At 41.2% G+C, this 16,777-nt stretch overlaps 1 protein-coding gene across 3 annotated transcripts in view; it reads right to left on the bottom strand.

Annotated features, from left to right (window-relative positions):
• The window catches only part of CHD7 (chromodomain helicase DNA binding protein 7), a 128,330-nt gene that overhangs the window by 54,846 nt on the left and 56,707 nt on the right, over nucleotides 1-16,777 (bottom strand). For 2 of the 3 annotated variants that reach the window (XM_027561043.1, XM_027561042.1), the window contains exons 4-6: nucleotides 12,442-12,579; nucleotides 11,334-11,399; nucleotides 2,610-2,665 (exon numbers count right to left, since the gene is read on the bottom strand). In XM_027561043.1, coding sequence (XP_027416844.1) covers nucleotides 2,610-2,665; nucleotides 11,334-11,399; nucleotides 12,442-12,579 — 260 coding nt within the window. The remainder of the gene's footprint in view (nucleotides 1-2,609; nucleotides 2,666-11,333; nucleotides 11,400-12,441; nucleotides 12,580-16,777) is intronic. The other variant, XM_027561045.1, reaches the window with a different exon arrangement.

The raw sequence follows: 16,777 nt of genomic DNA, 5'->3' as shown, positions 1-16,777 counted from the left end.
CAAATAAATAACATCCCACTGAAGCAGGGCAGGAAGGAGAAGGACTAACCTGACCAAAAAGCACTTAGAAAAAGCACTTAGACAACAAAAAATGCTAACAAATACTGAACGAAGCTGCTGCTGCTGCTGCCGCCAAGTCACTTCAGTCGTGTCCAACTCTGTGTGACCCCACAGACAACAGCCCACCAGGCTCCCCCGTCCCTGGGATTCTCCAGGCAAGAACACTGGAGTGGGTTGCCATTTCCTTCTCCAATGCATGAAAGTGAAAAGTGAAAGGGAAGTCACTCAGTCGTGTCTGACTCTTTGTGACCCCATGGACTGCAGCCTTCCAGGGTCCTCTGTCCATGGGATTTGCCAGGTAAGAGTACTGGAGTGGGATGCCATCGCCAAAGCTAGCAGGCTTCATTTTCACATAAATATGGTCTAGTAATTCTGAATCCATTTCTTATATATTCCAGGATTAACAAATAAGAAAAGGTATTATGGATCCTATGTCTACTGTGACAGGTTTCTCACAGTAAAAAACAGAGAGCTATTAATATTAGAAGGGGAAAGAACAGAATGAATCCCGTGGTATTGAAATAAAATTGGAACTATCACTATAAAGACACTGTTCTTCCTTGTTGGCAGGTAGGCAGGTAGACAGAAATGTGTGGGTACATACAATGAACATTTATGTGTGTAACATGTTATGTGTATATGTCATACACACACACATTACCATATACACACGCACGTGGATGCCCTTCCTAAGCCCAGAAGCAATGACTCCCCAGCAGCAGTGAACACACCTAGTTAAACCTTGGTTTCTACATGCTCTTCTCCAGTAAAAACAACCAAGGCACCTAAGAGAAAGGACCAATTCCAGGACTTGAACAGGAAGTTTCGAGATGCGTCAGGAACATCCTCTGGTGCCAGAAACTAAGGAAGTGCTCGAAGAAGGACAGGGACAAGGTAAGCGAGGGAGGAGACAGCCCGATGGGCTTCCACCGGCCAGGTCTGGGATCAAGTGAGCAAAGGAAATAATGCTATGACAGTAAGGGATTATGATCCCCTGAATAACATAAGAGTCCACACAGGAATTTTGTACTGCTGTTGCAATTTTTCTGTAAATCTATTTCAAAATTATGTCAAAATGAAAGGTTAACAAAAAGTTTTCATTTTATGGAAATTTTAACTTCCTTTAGAGCTCTATAACATCAGAGAGGAAAGCTATTTTTTAGCACCACGCTGCTTCATCTCACATGACTGATGACTCATCTCCCTGGCTGGCGGCCACGGCGGCACCTGGGTGAGGCCCTACAGGGGCCGGGGTTGGTCACAGGCTGGTTGAGAGGATTTCTGAGAGCCAAACACCACGGGCCTCGGCACTCCACACTGACGGGGATGGGTGTCTATCCAGTGGAGCTGTTTCTTGGCAAAAGATACTTAAACTTCTTGACTTGGAGTGCGATTTGATAAATCCACCAGAGCGCCTTCTCTCTGGCTTACGTGGTTGTCCCCTCCTTATCTAGTCTTTCCACCCACCTGATAAGACTATATGAAGCCATGTCACGTGCATCCCCGGCATGTGTGTGAGCTTCTCACGCTCTGAGTATAAAATGATGACGGCATCTGATGTTTACTGGGCATTTTTCATTTCACTGAACTTTTACAGTAACACTGATAAGAGACTCCTTCATCTTTTTACCTGGCGAAAGGTTCTGCTCACAAACGTCAGAAAGATATCCATCCATTAACACAGTGCCAAATGCGACAGGGGGTGATGACAGAAACCATGGGGCCTGATGCTTTTTTGAGAGTAGGGTAGATTTTCTTAGGCTGTTTTGACAGCTCCCTGAAGCCTCTCTTGAAACCCCGGAATTCACTAATATGACCCTTGAGTTCCTGGCCTTAAAAAGTTTAAAGTACATTTAACATTTACATTATCAATAAATATTTTTTTCTTTATTCTGTGATTGTTATTTGCGTTAGAGAATGGCTGCGGTCTTTCCTCGGTAGGATGCATACTGATGCTTCAAACTAGGCTGTCCCATCAGAGTGTGCTTGGTCCTAGCACCCTGCCTCCATCTATTAGAATCAGAACAACAACTCACAGTGGTTTGTGACTCAGTTTTTTAAAAGTTAAGCAATTCAAATTCACTAAACACAAATCAGAAATAACAACAGGTCATCGAAACCATAGCTCACTACATTTCAAAACGTGAGATGATGTCACGATTTTTCTAGCACTTTCACCCAGGAGCGGAGTTCTCATTTGGGCACAGATGAAGGCAGGGTACCTGGCTTCACAGAGCAAAATTCATCCTCAGAGGTCAAGCAGGTATCACTTTCTCTGTTATTATATGAGTTTTCATCTCCTCTAAAAAGAACTTGGTTATGCACAAAAGCTAGTCAACCTTTACACCAATTATACATTTTACAGAAAAATAAAACTTATCAACTATTCAAGATACAAAAGTTAGGAGGCAATGGCCTCCACAGCACTGAATAAATCATACCAAAATTTTCCCACTGCCAATTAAAAAAAAAAATTCCTGATTACTTTTTAATTTGGTACCTTGAAAATATACTCCCCCATTCAAAAAAAAAAGTCACAATTTACTTACAAGTTTTTATATTTCACGTAGAACTCCTCAACTTCTACCTCCTCTCCGGATTCCTTCTGCAACAGAGGAAAATTTCAGGCATATACTTGAAAGCATCTACTAGAATGCTCCGAAAGTAATGATTTACTCCCGTGTGGACACACATAAGGCATCGCAGAAGTGGCATGGGACGTTCCTGGAAGGATGAGCACGTGGTGAGCTGGTGGGAGGCAGTCGGATGAGGACGGGCCAGGCGCTACCCGACCGGCTCCGGCTTCTCAGACATGAATCACTTTAACTCCTCCCTAACCACATGCAGCTTCATTCACAACAACCTGACCCCAAATCTGGCTTTCTGCCAAACCCACAGTGTTAAGTAGACGCCAAGTGTACCATTTTCGCAGGCAGCAGCCAATTAGCAACTGCTCTCCTGAATGCCATATGTATTATTTTTGGCTGCCTCATGGCAACTTTACATTGTGGGTTTTGTAATGTTTTAAAATATTTAAAAGACATTTATTCGTCCATATAGTTAATAACTCTAAACAAGAAACCATATAAAACTAAACCTTGTTCCTAGGCTGTAATTTCAGTGCATCACTATTGAGGGTTTTAGTTTGACTCGATGGTACAATTAAAATCTCTCAGACAAGATGTCTCACACACGTAGCAGCCAAATAAAATTAACACTCCAAATACGACGTTGAGGTGAGGTTAACGTGGTGACCCGTCAGCCAGACCGAGAGTGCAGTGGGCAGATTATCTAGAATCTCTCCCTTGATCCTGCCTACCGTCATGTCTGCAGAAGACACCACGTGGATGATATTTTAAGCATCTCTTTCAATATTTTTTTTTTCCTTTTGGTTTTAGGCTGTTAAACAAGTCGTAATATGTAATTTTCTTCTGGAACATTTGATCAGATAAACCAGGGATGTAAAACATAAACACCACTTACAGATGTTCGAAGATTGCTTTTTACACTGTTAGGAGAGCACCTGCCTGGAGGGTCGCATTTGGCTGCTAGGCGGCCTCAGAGATGCCGCGGAGAAAACTAAGGCAAGTCAGAGCATGACAGAGGATGAACAAAGGAAAAGACACATTTACTGGGTGATAGACTGGCACCAGGTCCATTCAAAGACACTGGGCTCGCCCTCAATCCTTAGCCGCCTTCTTCAAAACTCTTACAAGTATCAGTTAAACTTAAATACCAAGCAGCTTTTCCAGCTGCCAAGAGATCCCCAATAAGGACACTGAGAAGTACGGCCAAAAGCCATTTACACGTGGTCCTACCCTCCTATAGACTGTCATACTAAGTGAAGTAAGTCAGACAGAGAAGGAGAAATACTGGGTGACATCCCTTATATGTGGAATCTAAAAAGAAATAATATGCATGAACTTATTTACAAAACAGAAAGAGACTCACAGACTTAGAAAATGAACTTATGGTTGCCGGGGGAAAGACTGGGGGAAGGGAGAGTTAGGGAGTTTGGGATGGGTATGTACACAGTGCTATATTTAAAATGGATAACCAACAAGCACCTACTGTACAGCACAGGGAACTCTGCTCAATGTTATGTGGCAGCCTGGATGGGAAGGAAGTTTGGGGGAGAATGGATACGTGTTGATATGGCTGAGTCCCTTTGCTGTTCACCTGAAACTATCACAACACTGTTAATCAGCTACATCCCAAAACAAAAAGTTTTAAAAATTAATTAAAAAATTTAAAAACATCTGGTCCTGCCCTATCATCATCCTAAAACATTTTCTTTTTTTTTAAGTATCACCAATTTTATTTATTTATTTTAAAGATTGTTTAAAATGCACACTTATTTTTAAAATTTCTATTGAATTTGTTACAATATTGCTTCTGTTTTAGGCTTTGGGTTTTTTGGCCTCAAGGCCAGTGGGTTCTCAGCTCCCCGGCCAGCATGAAACTCGCATCCCTCACACTGGAAGTCTTAGCCACTGGACCACCAGGGAAGTCCCTACAGCAATGGCAGTTTCTTTTTTCTAAAAAAAATAATAATAACTTTGTTTATTTACTGTTGGCTGTGTTCAGTCTGCATTGCTGCATGAGCTGTTCTCTAGTTACGGTGAGCAGGGGCTACTCTCCAAGTGTGGTGTGCAGGCTTCTCGCTGCAGCGGCTTCTCTTGCTGCAGACACAGGCTCCAGGGTGCGTGGGCTCAGCAGTTGCAGCTCCCAGGCTTTAGAGCACAGGTTCAATGGTTGTGGTGCATGGGCTTAGTGGCTCTGAGGCACGTGGAATCTTCCAGGATCAGGGATCAAACCTGTGTTTCCTGTGCTGGCAGGCAGATTCTTTACCAGTGAGCCACCAAGGATGCCCCTAGAGCAACTTTTTAACCGATCTGCACAGAAAACCATCTGTGTCCCAGATTTTATTTACTTTTATTATTTTTATATCAATTTTTATTGGAGTATAGCTGATTTACAATGTTGTGACGTGTCCCAGACATTTTAGTTGTCCAAAATGAAATGTTTGCTAGATGCCTTCAGTATACACCAGCAACTACTGTATCGATAAATTCTGGTTGCTTCGAGTCCGACTGTCCCGGACTCATCTTACATTTTCCTAGCCCTAGTATTACCCGGTTCCACGCCCACATTTCAGCAATCATTTTGAGACACATTATCTTGGCATACAACCGGAGATTTCAGTAGAAAGCCAAAGATAAGACAGGGGCCATCCAAGGAGAATGAGAAGCCAGGAAGAGCCTAGATCTCATGGTGCTTCTCATAGCATATCATGAAATTTAAACCTCGAATGGAATTCAAATGTCTGGCCTGCTGTTTTAACCTTTTGATGTTAACTCTATTTCTTTCAATTCTGAAAAAGGTTTCCAAAATTACATACCTTGGAGGTAGTAAAAAGACAAGCTTTGTCCCTTCCATGCTATGTCATTTCCTGACTTCACTCTTTCAGAGTCTTCCTCCTGTATTGTCATTCCCATCTTACTCTTAAGTGGTCTCACCAACTGGAACTGCTAAGAGGGTCTCAAAGCCCACAGGATGATCTCTTGAACAAAGAGGTCATTTTCATTCTGCCTCAGTTCTGCTCCAGAAGGCTCAGACTCTTAAAGGTGTCAACGCTGTGTCCCTGACTGTCACATAGACCCATTTTCTTGTTGGGATCAGCAATGCTTCAAGGGGGCGTGCTGTGAAGATCTCAACAAGAGGGTCTCGAGCTCTCTGGGAGCAGGTGATCGGGTTCCAGACCTCACTGAGCAGCAGCTGGAGCAGGTGCAGAACTGTTCCAGGTCCTAGTTCTTTGGGATGTTCTGAACTAGAACTCTGTGCTCTGTTCAGTGACCATTCATGTTGGATCATCTTCCTGCTCCCAAAACTGTAGGTGGATCCTCTTCCTGCTCCCAGAACTGTAGGTAGATCCTCTTCTTGCTCCCCAAACTGTAGGTGGATCCTCTTCCCGCTCCCAGAACTGTAAGTAGATCCTCTTCCCGCTCCCAGAACTGTGGGTGGATCCTTTTCCTGCTCCCAGAAATGTGGGTGGATCCTCTTCCCGCTCCCAGAACTGTAGGTGGATCCTCCTCCCGCTCCAAAACTGTAGGTAGATCCTCTTCCTGTTCCCAAAACTGTAGGTAGATCCTCTTCCCTCTCCCAGAACTGTAGGTAGATCCTTTTCCTGTTCCCAAAACTGTAGGTAGATCCTCTTCCCGCTCCAGAACTGTAGGTGGATCCTCTTCCTGCTCCTAGAACTGTAGGTGAATGGCCTTCCCGCTCCCAGAACTATAAGTGGATTGTCTCCCTGCTCCAGAACTGTAGGTGGAGAGCTAGAGAACTGTTTTGCCCTTCATATCATATAAATATAATTACACTGGCCTCTTCTGTTTTACTTACAGCAAAACAATGAACAAAAGTGTGTGAATTCATCAGCCCTCGAGGGCATCCTTTTAATTATTCACTAAGTGGCAGTCAGTTTGACCAGACTCCTAAGACAGTTGAAAACAGCCCAGTCCCCTATCTTCACCCCGCATGTTCAAAACTCCTTCTTCAATGGGCATATCCAATGAACAACTGAGTCCAGGCACCACCACTGTGCATGCACACACACACACACACACAAAACACTCAAATTGACCGGGTGAGTCCAAAGGGCCTTTGGGGTTTTTCCATAGTCTTATGATGGAAAACCCCCACCAACTTTCTGGCCAACCCATTATCTCTAGGACAGTTACCAGTAAATTTGAGAGTGCTCTGAAGTAATTTTACATACTCAGTAGACTAGTTTTGAGAAATATGTTTATCCTTTTATTAGACGCCTAGAGTAGTCTATCAAAATCTTTATTATTCACTTGAAATTGAAAGTTCCAAATATATTAAGTTATACTTGTCCCACTGTTGCCATGAAACAGAACCTTAACCAGGCATAAATCAACTCCTCGGCCACCTGGATTCTAAAACTGCCATTCAGCAAATGATAATCCAAGCCTGAAAGACCTTTCCCAAGCACCCTATTACTAAATTAAGCAGTTGCATTGAGGAAATAAAGCTAAACTTTAGGGTGAAAAGGTGAAAATCTTATTAAATAATGCAGAAAAGAATGAGAAAGTGCCTGGATAAAAGTAACAATAAATCCATTCTTACTTCTGGCCCAACCTACTGTGTACTCTATCAGAGGTATCAAATCATGGTTTACTTAGGAAAAAAACAGGACATCATAAATACAGAATTCACTTTCAAAACTGTTTTTGACCTGATACAAAAAGGATATGAATTGTTTTCCCCCAAGGACAGATGGCTCAAGGCAGAAAGGGCTATACTATGACTCACTGTGCAAAGAGCATTAACCTTTACACAATCCAAAAGTCCATTCTTAAACCTATCTCAATATCCAAATACAAGTACCACCTATGTTCCTTCTACTGGGTCTCACGCTTGTGCATTTGGGTTTGCTGTTGTTGTTTAGTAGCTTAGTCATGTCGAACACTTTTGCAACCCTGGACTGAGGCCTGCCAGGCTCCCCTGTCCATGGGATTTCCCAGGAGAATACTAGAGTGGGTTGCCATTTTCTTCTCCAGGAGTCTTCTCCAGCCAGGGATTGAACCGGTGTCTCCTGCTTTAGCAGGTGAGTTCTTTACCACTGAGTCATCAGGGAAAACCCAATGTGGGTCCAGAACAACATAAATGCCTGAGCCATCCCCATGTAACACGAGGTGCTGAACTAAGGAAGTTCTGCCAGATGAGTTCTGTGCGTTTGTATGGCTCCATCATAAGGGATGACCCTTCAGAAGCTACAGGGATGAGGTCAGCGGATTGTAAAAACCATTACCTTAGTCCCCACTACGTGTCAGCAACGCCCAGGGGCAGCTCTGCAGCCCTCACAGCTTCCACAGTGCTGCCAGGGGGAGACAAAGGCACCTTCTCACAGCCACATCCTCAATTATTCAAGGTAATAGGAAACAGACTGGCCGGGCCAGCTAGAATCCACAGGAAAATCTCAAATTTCCTTTTGTTTCTATTTGCCACACTTTCCTCCACTGTTACTAAGGCTGATAACCAAAGTAACTATTTCAAGAACATCAGCAGTTTAAAAAGTGAGTACCTGCTAATGTTTACAATTTTCTGATGGTTTTTTATTGCCCTTTATGAAATACCAGTAATCTACAAGTAAGTCAATGAGCTCCATATTTCTTATTTTAAATCATACCTCAAGGCATGTCTCTCCTTCCAGAGAAAATTTCCCATTACTTTTCTTCATCCTAAAATTCACCAATTCAACAAACACTCTACTACCCTCAAATACAATTACAGTGATTTTTAATCTCTGGTGATAAGATGAGCCTGGTCATCTCTAAATGGTAGTAATACCTATTCCTAAACTGGGGGTAGCTTTCTTTTAAGGGTAGGAAAGAAGGAAAAAACTAGCCCTATAGTGCGCAAGACAGAAAGAAAAAGCAATGCCCTCCATCATGTATAGTCTAAGTAGCTCTGAGTAATAGAGCTGATTATAATTTGCAACCCCCAAACCTGCTGACTATGCCTACCAAAGCACTATCAATTGAATGAAAATTAATATATCCCATGCAAACCACAGGCTATTTACTCAAAACAAGTCACTTCCATTCAGTGAAGGGGATTATGCTTTATAGTATGTCAAGCATTTACATTCTGCCATATATCTACAATTCACAAATTAACAATTCTAGAGTTATTAGAAGGACGAAAACACAACCTTTCTAATTAGGTTAACAGTGCTCGTTTCTGCTTGAACAGGAGTGAAATTTGGTTGAGATCTTATATTCATCAGAGAGGAAATTCTCAAGGTCAAAGAGTCACCAGGTAGGTAATTCCATATATCTTCATTCTCTACACTCATTTCGAAAATATCTTTTGTTTTAACTTTTTATTTTGTATTGGGATATAGCCGATGAACAATGTCGTGACAGTTTCAGGTGAAGAGCGAAGAGACTCAGCCACACACACACATTCTGTGCATGGGATTTTGATCCGATGACACCCTCGGTTGGTAATAAAATATCCATTCCATTTCACTGCAGTGAGCTGGGCTTGTGTCTCCCTGTCTGACTGAATACTCTGGCTCAGCATCACCCAGCAGAGCTCTCTGCACCATCCTGAAAATATCTTGACATGTTGCTTTTATTTTCATATGAACCAGAATGCTATCTTCTGATAAAAGTCTATGCCTTGAATAACACAATAGAACAGCAAAACAGTACTGGAGCAAAGGCAAAGAAGAATTTACCACTGGCACAATACCATTTCAAGGATCTCTAGAAAGTATCTGAAGAGTTGTTGTTAAGTCACTAAGCTGTGTCTGACTCTTTGTGACCTCCTGAACTGTAGCATACCAGGCTTCCCTGTCCTTCACTATCTCCCTGAGTTTGCTCAAACTCATGTCAATTGAGTTGGTGATGCCATCCAACCATCTCATCCTTTGTCGCTCCCTTTTTATCCTGTCCTCAATCTTTCCCAGCATCAGGGTCTTTTCCAAAGAATCAGCTCTTCACATCAGGTGGTCAAAGTACTGGAGCTTCAGCTTTAGCAACAGTCCTTCCAATGAGCATTCAGGCTTGATCTTTAGGATTGACTGGTTTGATCTCCTTGCTGTCCAAGGTATTCTCAAGAGTCTTCTCCAGCAACACAATTTGAAAGCATCAATTCTTTGGTGCTCAGCCTTCCTTATGGTCCAACTCTCACATCTGTACATGCTTCCTGGAAAAAGCACAGCTTTGACTATACAGACCTTTGTTGGCAAAGGGGTATCTCTGCCTTTCAATATATTATCTAGGTTTGTCATAGCTTTTCTTCCAAGGTGCAAGCATCTTTTAATTTTGTGGCTGCAGTCATCATCAGCAGTGATTTTGGAGTCCAAGAAAATAAAATCTATTACTGTTTCCGCTTTTTCCCTATCTGTTTACCATGGATGCCATGATCTTCCGTTTTTGAATGCTGAACGATTTTTTGAATGCTGAGTTTTAAGCCAACATTTTCAAAGATTTCACCTTCATCAAGAGGCTCTTAAATATTTCCTATCTGATAAACCCAGGAGTTCACTTTAAATCTTGTAATTCCTCCACTCCTCATCTCTCTCACTGGAAGTTACACTTTGTATACACTTTACATTTTTTTTTCCCCCCAGGAAAAAAAAAAAGGCTTATTTTACATGTCAAAACAATGAGGCTATACTTCCACACACCTTGAAAGCGAAGAAAAAGAAATAACTGTGTACTTGATGATGATTCAAGCCGGAAGACAGACACTTATACCTAAAGGAGACCATCTCTAGAGACAAACAAACCAAACACCGTTTGCTAGAACATGTAAATGACCTGGATGCCTATGTACTCCTTCAGACTAAAGCATTTTCTCAAACTGATGGAAAACGGGAAAGGTTGACAGGGAGTCTCCCTCAGTAACAGGCGCAGTGTTCCTGGAATTCATTGTCACAGTGTGTGTGCCCCTCAGGGACAAGGGCACCAGGCTAACAGAGGATACTTAGGGCTCGCCTTCAGGAATCAACATGAATTTCAAACAATTTGGAAGGATAAGGTATATTATCTTCAAAAATTATACTGAAAATATTTCAGTATTTCACTTCTGCGGTAACAAAAAAGAAATACTAGGGAATATTTCAATTGCATATGAAAGGACTTTCCTGGCAGTCCAGTGCTTAAGACTCTGCTCTTTCACTCTAGGTGGTACAGGTTCGATCCCTAGTTAGGGAAACTAGGATCCCACGCACTGCAAGGCACGACTGAAACAAACAAACAAAATCCCCCATCAAACAAACAAGCAAAAAAAGAAATTAGAATTCAACTGCACATGAAAAAATACTGTGAAAAGTATGAGAAAACAGCTACTTGCTAAAATGATAAAGAGAGCTTCCAGGGTTGGGGAGTGGGAGTAGGGACCTTCCTAAGAGAGATGACAGATTGATGTCTATGATTTTTTATGAATAATATTTATGAAATAGGCAGCCTATGAGTCCTATACATTTCTTTTGAGATGTTTTGAGTTCCTGCCTATTCTAAATGCGGTAGTAAAGCACGGACTGATACATCTTAATTTCATTTGGGGTTAAATATCCCAAAGATTGATATTGGACTAATATCAATTAGACAGGATTAGAACCACCAGCAGAAGTTTTATTTTACAATAGTGAAATTTTTAAAAGGAAAATGTAAAACAAAAAATAATTCTGAGTCACACGCACACCACAAGTTTTGATGACTCCACACGGCGCTTACCTGTTTTTTTACTGAACGACTGCTCATAATTTTTTCTACCACTGGACCATCTGCATCAACAGATTCCTAAAAATAAAGCAGAAGGAATGACTGCAAACAGAGAGCATGTCATTCTAAGCTATAAAAGTGAGAAACCATTCCCTTTTGCATCTCCCTCCAAACCCTTTAAATTCATACCCTTTAAATCACTGGGCAGGATCGCCAGTGGGAAACACGATTGAAAAGAACAAAAATCTCCCTCTACAGAAAGGCAAAATGGAAGATCTGTGTTTATTACTTCGCGATTATGTGGTTTAATTGCATGGACTAGCATGGGTCCCCAAAGCCAAGGAGCATTCAGAAACTCCAGCTGCCAAGAGAAATGATCTCTGCATGATGGCAAAGACCTGCCTTCTCCCTGTCTGGACCCATGGGGTAAATATACTCATCATTCTGTTATTGTAGGCAGCTTTGATCTACGGAGGTCACACAAAACGTTACAGAACAACCTGACAGAGTGCAAATTACCAAATGAATTACAAAACTGCATTTAATATATTTTTCAGTGGGTTACCAGTTTGTTAACTAAAGCACAGTGATGGTAGGAAGAGGACTTTGGGGGGGGGGCGGGGCAGGAGATCTTCACAATAATCAATCCTCCATCACTACCCATATTTTACAAGCTCTTTTATCCATCATTTACATTGCATGGAGAATAAAGTATGCCCTGCTGGGTACTACATGGCAGTAATTTCATAAAGGGGTTCTTATGATGCTGAGCAGCAGGAGACAAGCCTGAGTGGCTTATTAAAGTCCCAGAAGCTATACAGCACTGAACTCTCGAAGGGAAATTCAGTCTCCCTGCAGCCCAGCTCTGACTCATCCTCAACAGGGACCATCAATTCTCCAAAGCGGTGTCAAATTGTGTATCACAGGCTCACACTAAAATAAATTTCAGTGAACAGGGTTTTTTAAAAAACCTACTTCTAAACCACTGATTTCCCAAAGTATGTTCACCAACACGAGACGGATGTCCAACACTTCAAATGAACTTCTCAGATACCAGCTATAAAATCTCCAGCCTATTCTTTGAAATGTACGCGGGAACCCCGCACACCTGGTCGCTCACCTGTGGCTCTGACTGTGAGGTGGTGGAGGGGGAGTCTCTCCCAGCAGCATCTGCGTCATCGGCCTCCTCATCAGAGATCTTGAACTCCAAGTCCTCGGTGTATCGCTTTCTCTTCACTTGCCTGCTGGACCGTCGTTTCTAAAACAAAACCCACCCGGGAGGGCTTAGAAAGCTGATGCTTATTTCTGTTTCTTAGAATGGCAAGGGTATATTTATATTATAAAACAACAATGATCTTAAAGAAAAGTCAGTGACTATAACCTTGTAAATCACATAAGACATCACATTGGCAACAAATATGATGGGAAAGGGGTTAATCTGAAGTCAGACACCTGGCAGGTCAAGGTCCTGCCGCTTCCGGCTACGTGGCCTTTAACTGCACAACGGTAGTAACAACACATCTTCCTCCTCGTTCAGGTGGTGAGTTGCTCAAAAGTGAAGGCAATACTGAAGCTGGGTGGTGGATATATAAGACTTCATTAGGCCATCCTATTTTTGTATATTTAAAAAAATTTTTTTTTCATGATAAAAAGTCTAAAAAAACTGAAGGCATTAGAAGATACTTTGTGAATTATAAAGTTCTATATAACTACAGTTAGGTTATTATCCAAGGTACCAATAAGATTTCAGAGGTCCATTTAAATAGAAGGTGTGCATTTTAATCTTGGTCCTAAAAGAACATTTCTGAAGAGATGAAGGACTGAATGGTAGAATTTATGAGCAACTATGATAAGGAACTTTACTTTTAAAAGTTTGGACTGCACTAATTAAAATGCAAAGGACTGTTAACAGTATTAGTAGGAACACTGGCAAGATGCTGTCTCATCCAGTGGTCAAAGTAGAACCTAATACACTTTTGCAGGACCAGTGTGGTCAAAATGTAAAACCTGCCCACTCATCCTGGCAAGCAAACTCCTAGGAAGCTACAGGATGCATCCAGAAGACAAATGATTAACTAAAAAGAAAAGCAAGTCACATAACAATTGGTTGCTTACAATTCTAAGATTAGAAAAACCTTGTGTATCTATCTGCATGTGTGGCCCATCAATATATTAACTCCTCCAGAGAAACACACTGCATATCTTGTTTACTTTCCTATGACCCAATGAATATTTGTTTAAAAAAAATTAATGTATATGTGCATGTTTTCAATAATAGGAAAAAAATCTGAAAAGACACAACACACTGTTAAAGCTATTAATTCTGGGGAGTGAAATAAATGCAGCAGAAGGAAAGATTCTGCACTTTTCGTTCAAAACAATTCTAGACTGCTTGACCTATTTGATATACAAATAGGTTTGTCTGTTAATTAAAAATGGAGATAAATAACTTTCTCATTAATGTGTGTATGTGATAAAATCTAAGCTAACTCTAAAATGACTTGTGTAAGTTTTTAATCACTGACCAAGACAAGACTATTACAGATGAGCTGGCAAAGCACACAGAATAAAAAGAATATGGAGAAAAGTAACACTGATACAAACTGCTTTCTAAGAGTTATGAAGAAAAACTTTCTGAAGAGCATTGCAAGGTTTTTAAAGTTGGGACAGTAAGGCAGAGAGAAGCAAATCACCCCACCACATGGACCTCAGGAGGTATGGGCCAGAGACCGACAGGGCCCAAGTCGGGACCACCAAGCTCCAACACCCTGTACCATAGAATGGGACCCACTGCATTTTACTGTATTAAGTCTGTGATTCCCTTGCTCTCAAAAGAGGGTGGGAGGCCGCTCACAATACAACTGGTACAACTGGAGCAACAGATGGGTCATTGGAGACTGTGAGCTTTTAGCTCTACATCTAGGTATTGGGGGGAGTTGGGGGGGGCATCCAAATTCTGACTTTCCCCTTTGACCTCCCTCTCCTCTCCGGAATAACCAATTCCATGTGGAGGTGACACAGAGGCCAGCGGGGGTCCTGCCACAGCCCATCCTGCCCCACGTCACCTTGTGAGTCCTGGCACTGTGTGTCCCCATGAGAATGAGCCTGGTCCCTCACTGTGTGACCTTAAGTGCATTGTTTTAGGGACCTCAGTTTCCCGATCTGTAGAATAGGGGTAATGGTAGTAGCTGCCTCATAAGTATGCTGTGATGATCACAGAAGGAAATTCACTGGAAGCATTCAAAATGGTGCATTCAAAACATGCTAATGCTACATGCAATCAGTAGCATTACGGTCATCAGCAACTAGCTCCACTTTTGCAAGGAAAGTCAGGAAGCAGTGAGGCTCTAAAGCCAGGCTGCATTACACAGCCTCCTTCCTCTCTTCCCACAGCTCGTCTGAAGTAACTCCTCTTCTGCCTCATTTTATCACCTCCCACTTCTGGCTGTCAATTTCTTTAAGATGCAAGAGCCTATTATCAGGAACAACATTTTAATTTGGTGAGATTTAGCATAATCTCTGTATTTCATTTGATGTATCAATTTTGCTAAATGGAAACGGATTAATCTTTATTTTCATCTTTATGTCATTACTGTAAGGAGAATGTGCTACGAATGACACATCTGTGATGCTTTATCATGTTTCCGTGGCTGGGGCCATTCTGCCCCAGGATTCTTTCAGTGCAAGTAACTAAACGTCCTTGGACAGAGTCTAAGACAAATCCACTTTAAACCCCACTTTGATAATGAAGAAATGTTCCAGTGCAATAAGACAGGGACTTTTTTTTTTTATAGAAATGTATGTATGGTGAATATAACTTTTATAATCAAAGTTTCTCCTCATATCAACTTTGTCTTACATAAGGGTAAAAAAAAAATATACAGTTAGAACTCAATTTTCTCAACTGTTTAAATGTTATATGGCTTCTCTACCTTTTAAATAATAACTGATCTTAAGTTCATTTATTTTGGGTATCAAGGTTTCTTTTCCAATTTCCCAACATAAAATAATTTATTACATAATAGGCTTCTTTAAGATCTCTTAGATTATTATTTAAAAGATTTGGGGAGTATGGCTAATTCAGTTGATGTTTGAGAGAAAACAACAAAATTCTGTAAAGCAATTATCCTTCAATTAAAAAAGAAAAAAAAAGATTGAGAGGGGATCAAAATAAAATGTAAGAATTGCACTTAAAGCTCAAAACTTTTGAATTAACACAAAAATAACTTGTTAAACTTGGATTGTTTTAAGAATTTTCTTATAGCTAAAATAGGTATACTGAAGAGGAGATTTAAATGTGTTGTCACAATCTCACTATGGCAGTACTTTGTGACAATTTTCAGTTGGGTAAAAGAAAAAATAAGACATGGCATTTACTGGAGTTTAAACAAATCAATCATAAAACTCAAGAACTACACTCCCTTTACTGAAGCGTGTGCGACAGGAAGAAACACAACAAACCAGCAGGCAGCATCACTTCCTGTGCGGAGACACAGGAGGGACACTGAGAAAGAGTGACTTGTGTGGTTACTGACTTCAGCTGTGCAGCCCAGGACAGTTCAGCACCAGCCAATGAGAAAGGATGCATCGATGTCCCTTTGCATTGATTAGCATTTTCTATAAGTGAAATGCAGAAGGGGAAAAAAAAAACACAAAACACTGGTATTTCATAAAGCCCATTTGGGTCTGCATTAATACAAATGGATTTTTAAGATTCAGTAGTGTTTGTGAAAGAACTACAGAATTTTCTTGACCTGTGTGAAAGTCTTCTTCATATTGTCCAAATACTACTACATGAAGGTCCTAGTTTAAGCAAAGACAATTCGGGGGGGAAAAAACTACCTGTGAGCATAAAAATTAAACTCAAAATCATTAAAAATAGCTTAAAACTCCCTAAACAATTAAAATATCTACTCACCTCCCCCATATCCTTTCACTGACACACATTCATTCATTCATTCATTCATTCATTCTCTCTTTCCCCCTTTCAGGTCCTCTTAGGTTAGGTCATTCTGTGACTTTATCAGTAACAGGGAGTTCTAGTTAAACACACACACACAAACAAAAGCTATCTGAAATTCTTTAGCACAGAGCTGTATATTGCAAGTACTTTGTTTCTAACTTTGAAGCAAATTAGTAGGTACAAGGAGTACTGAATATGCACCAAACCATTAGAAAAGGTCAAACTTGCTTCCAGGGGCTGCTTTCTATCCTGGCAGGATGCTCAGAAACTGCTCCTTGACAGCGGAGATGTCATTCACAGAAGCCACGTTCCCAGGCACCCCAGAGGACCACGCTGGCATGCTTCCAGGGAACGTAACAAGGAAATAATGTTCAACAGTCACGTGGAGGGATCCCTTACTTACAGTCCTCTCAGTGGAGGCAGTATGCTTTATACGCAAGAACCTGAATTCCTGATGTTTATTTCAGGGCCAGTCTTTCGACTGATTCCTATA

The sequence above is a fragment of the Bos indicus x Bos taurus genome, chromosome 14 (assembly GCF_003369695.1).
Source record: "Bos indicus x Bos taurus breed Angus x Brahman F1 hybrid chromosome 14, Bos_hybrid_MaternalHap_v2.0, whole genome shotgun sequence".
NCBI classification, from domain to species: domain Eukaryota; kingdom Metazoa; phylum Chordata; class Mammalia; order Artiodactyla; family Bovidae; genus Bos; species Bos indicus x Bos taurus.
Note: the sequence above shows the minus strand (reverse complement) of the source record. Positions and strands in the feature narration are given on the sequence as shown.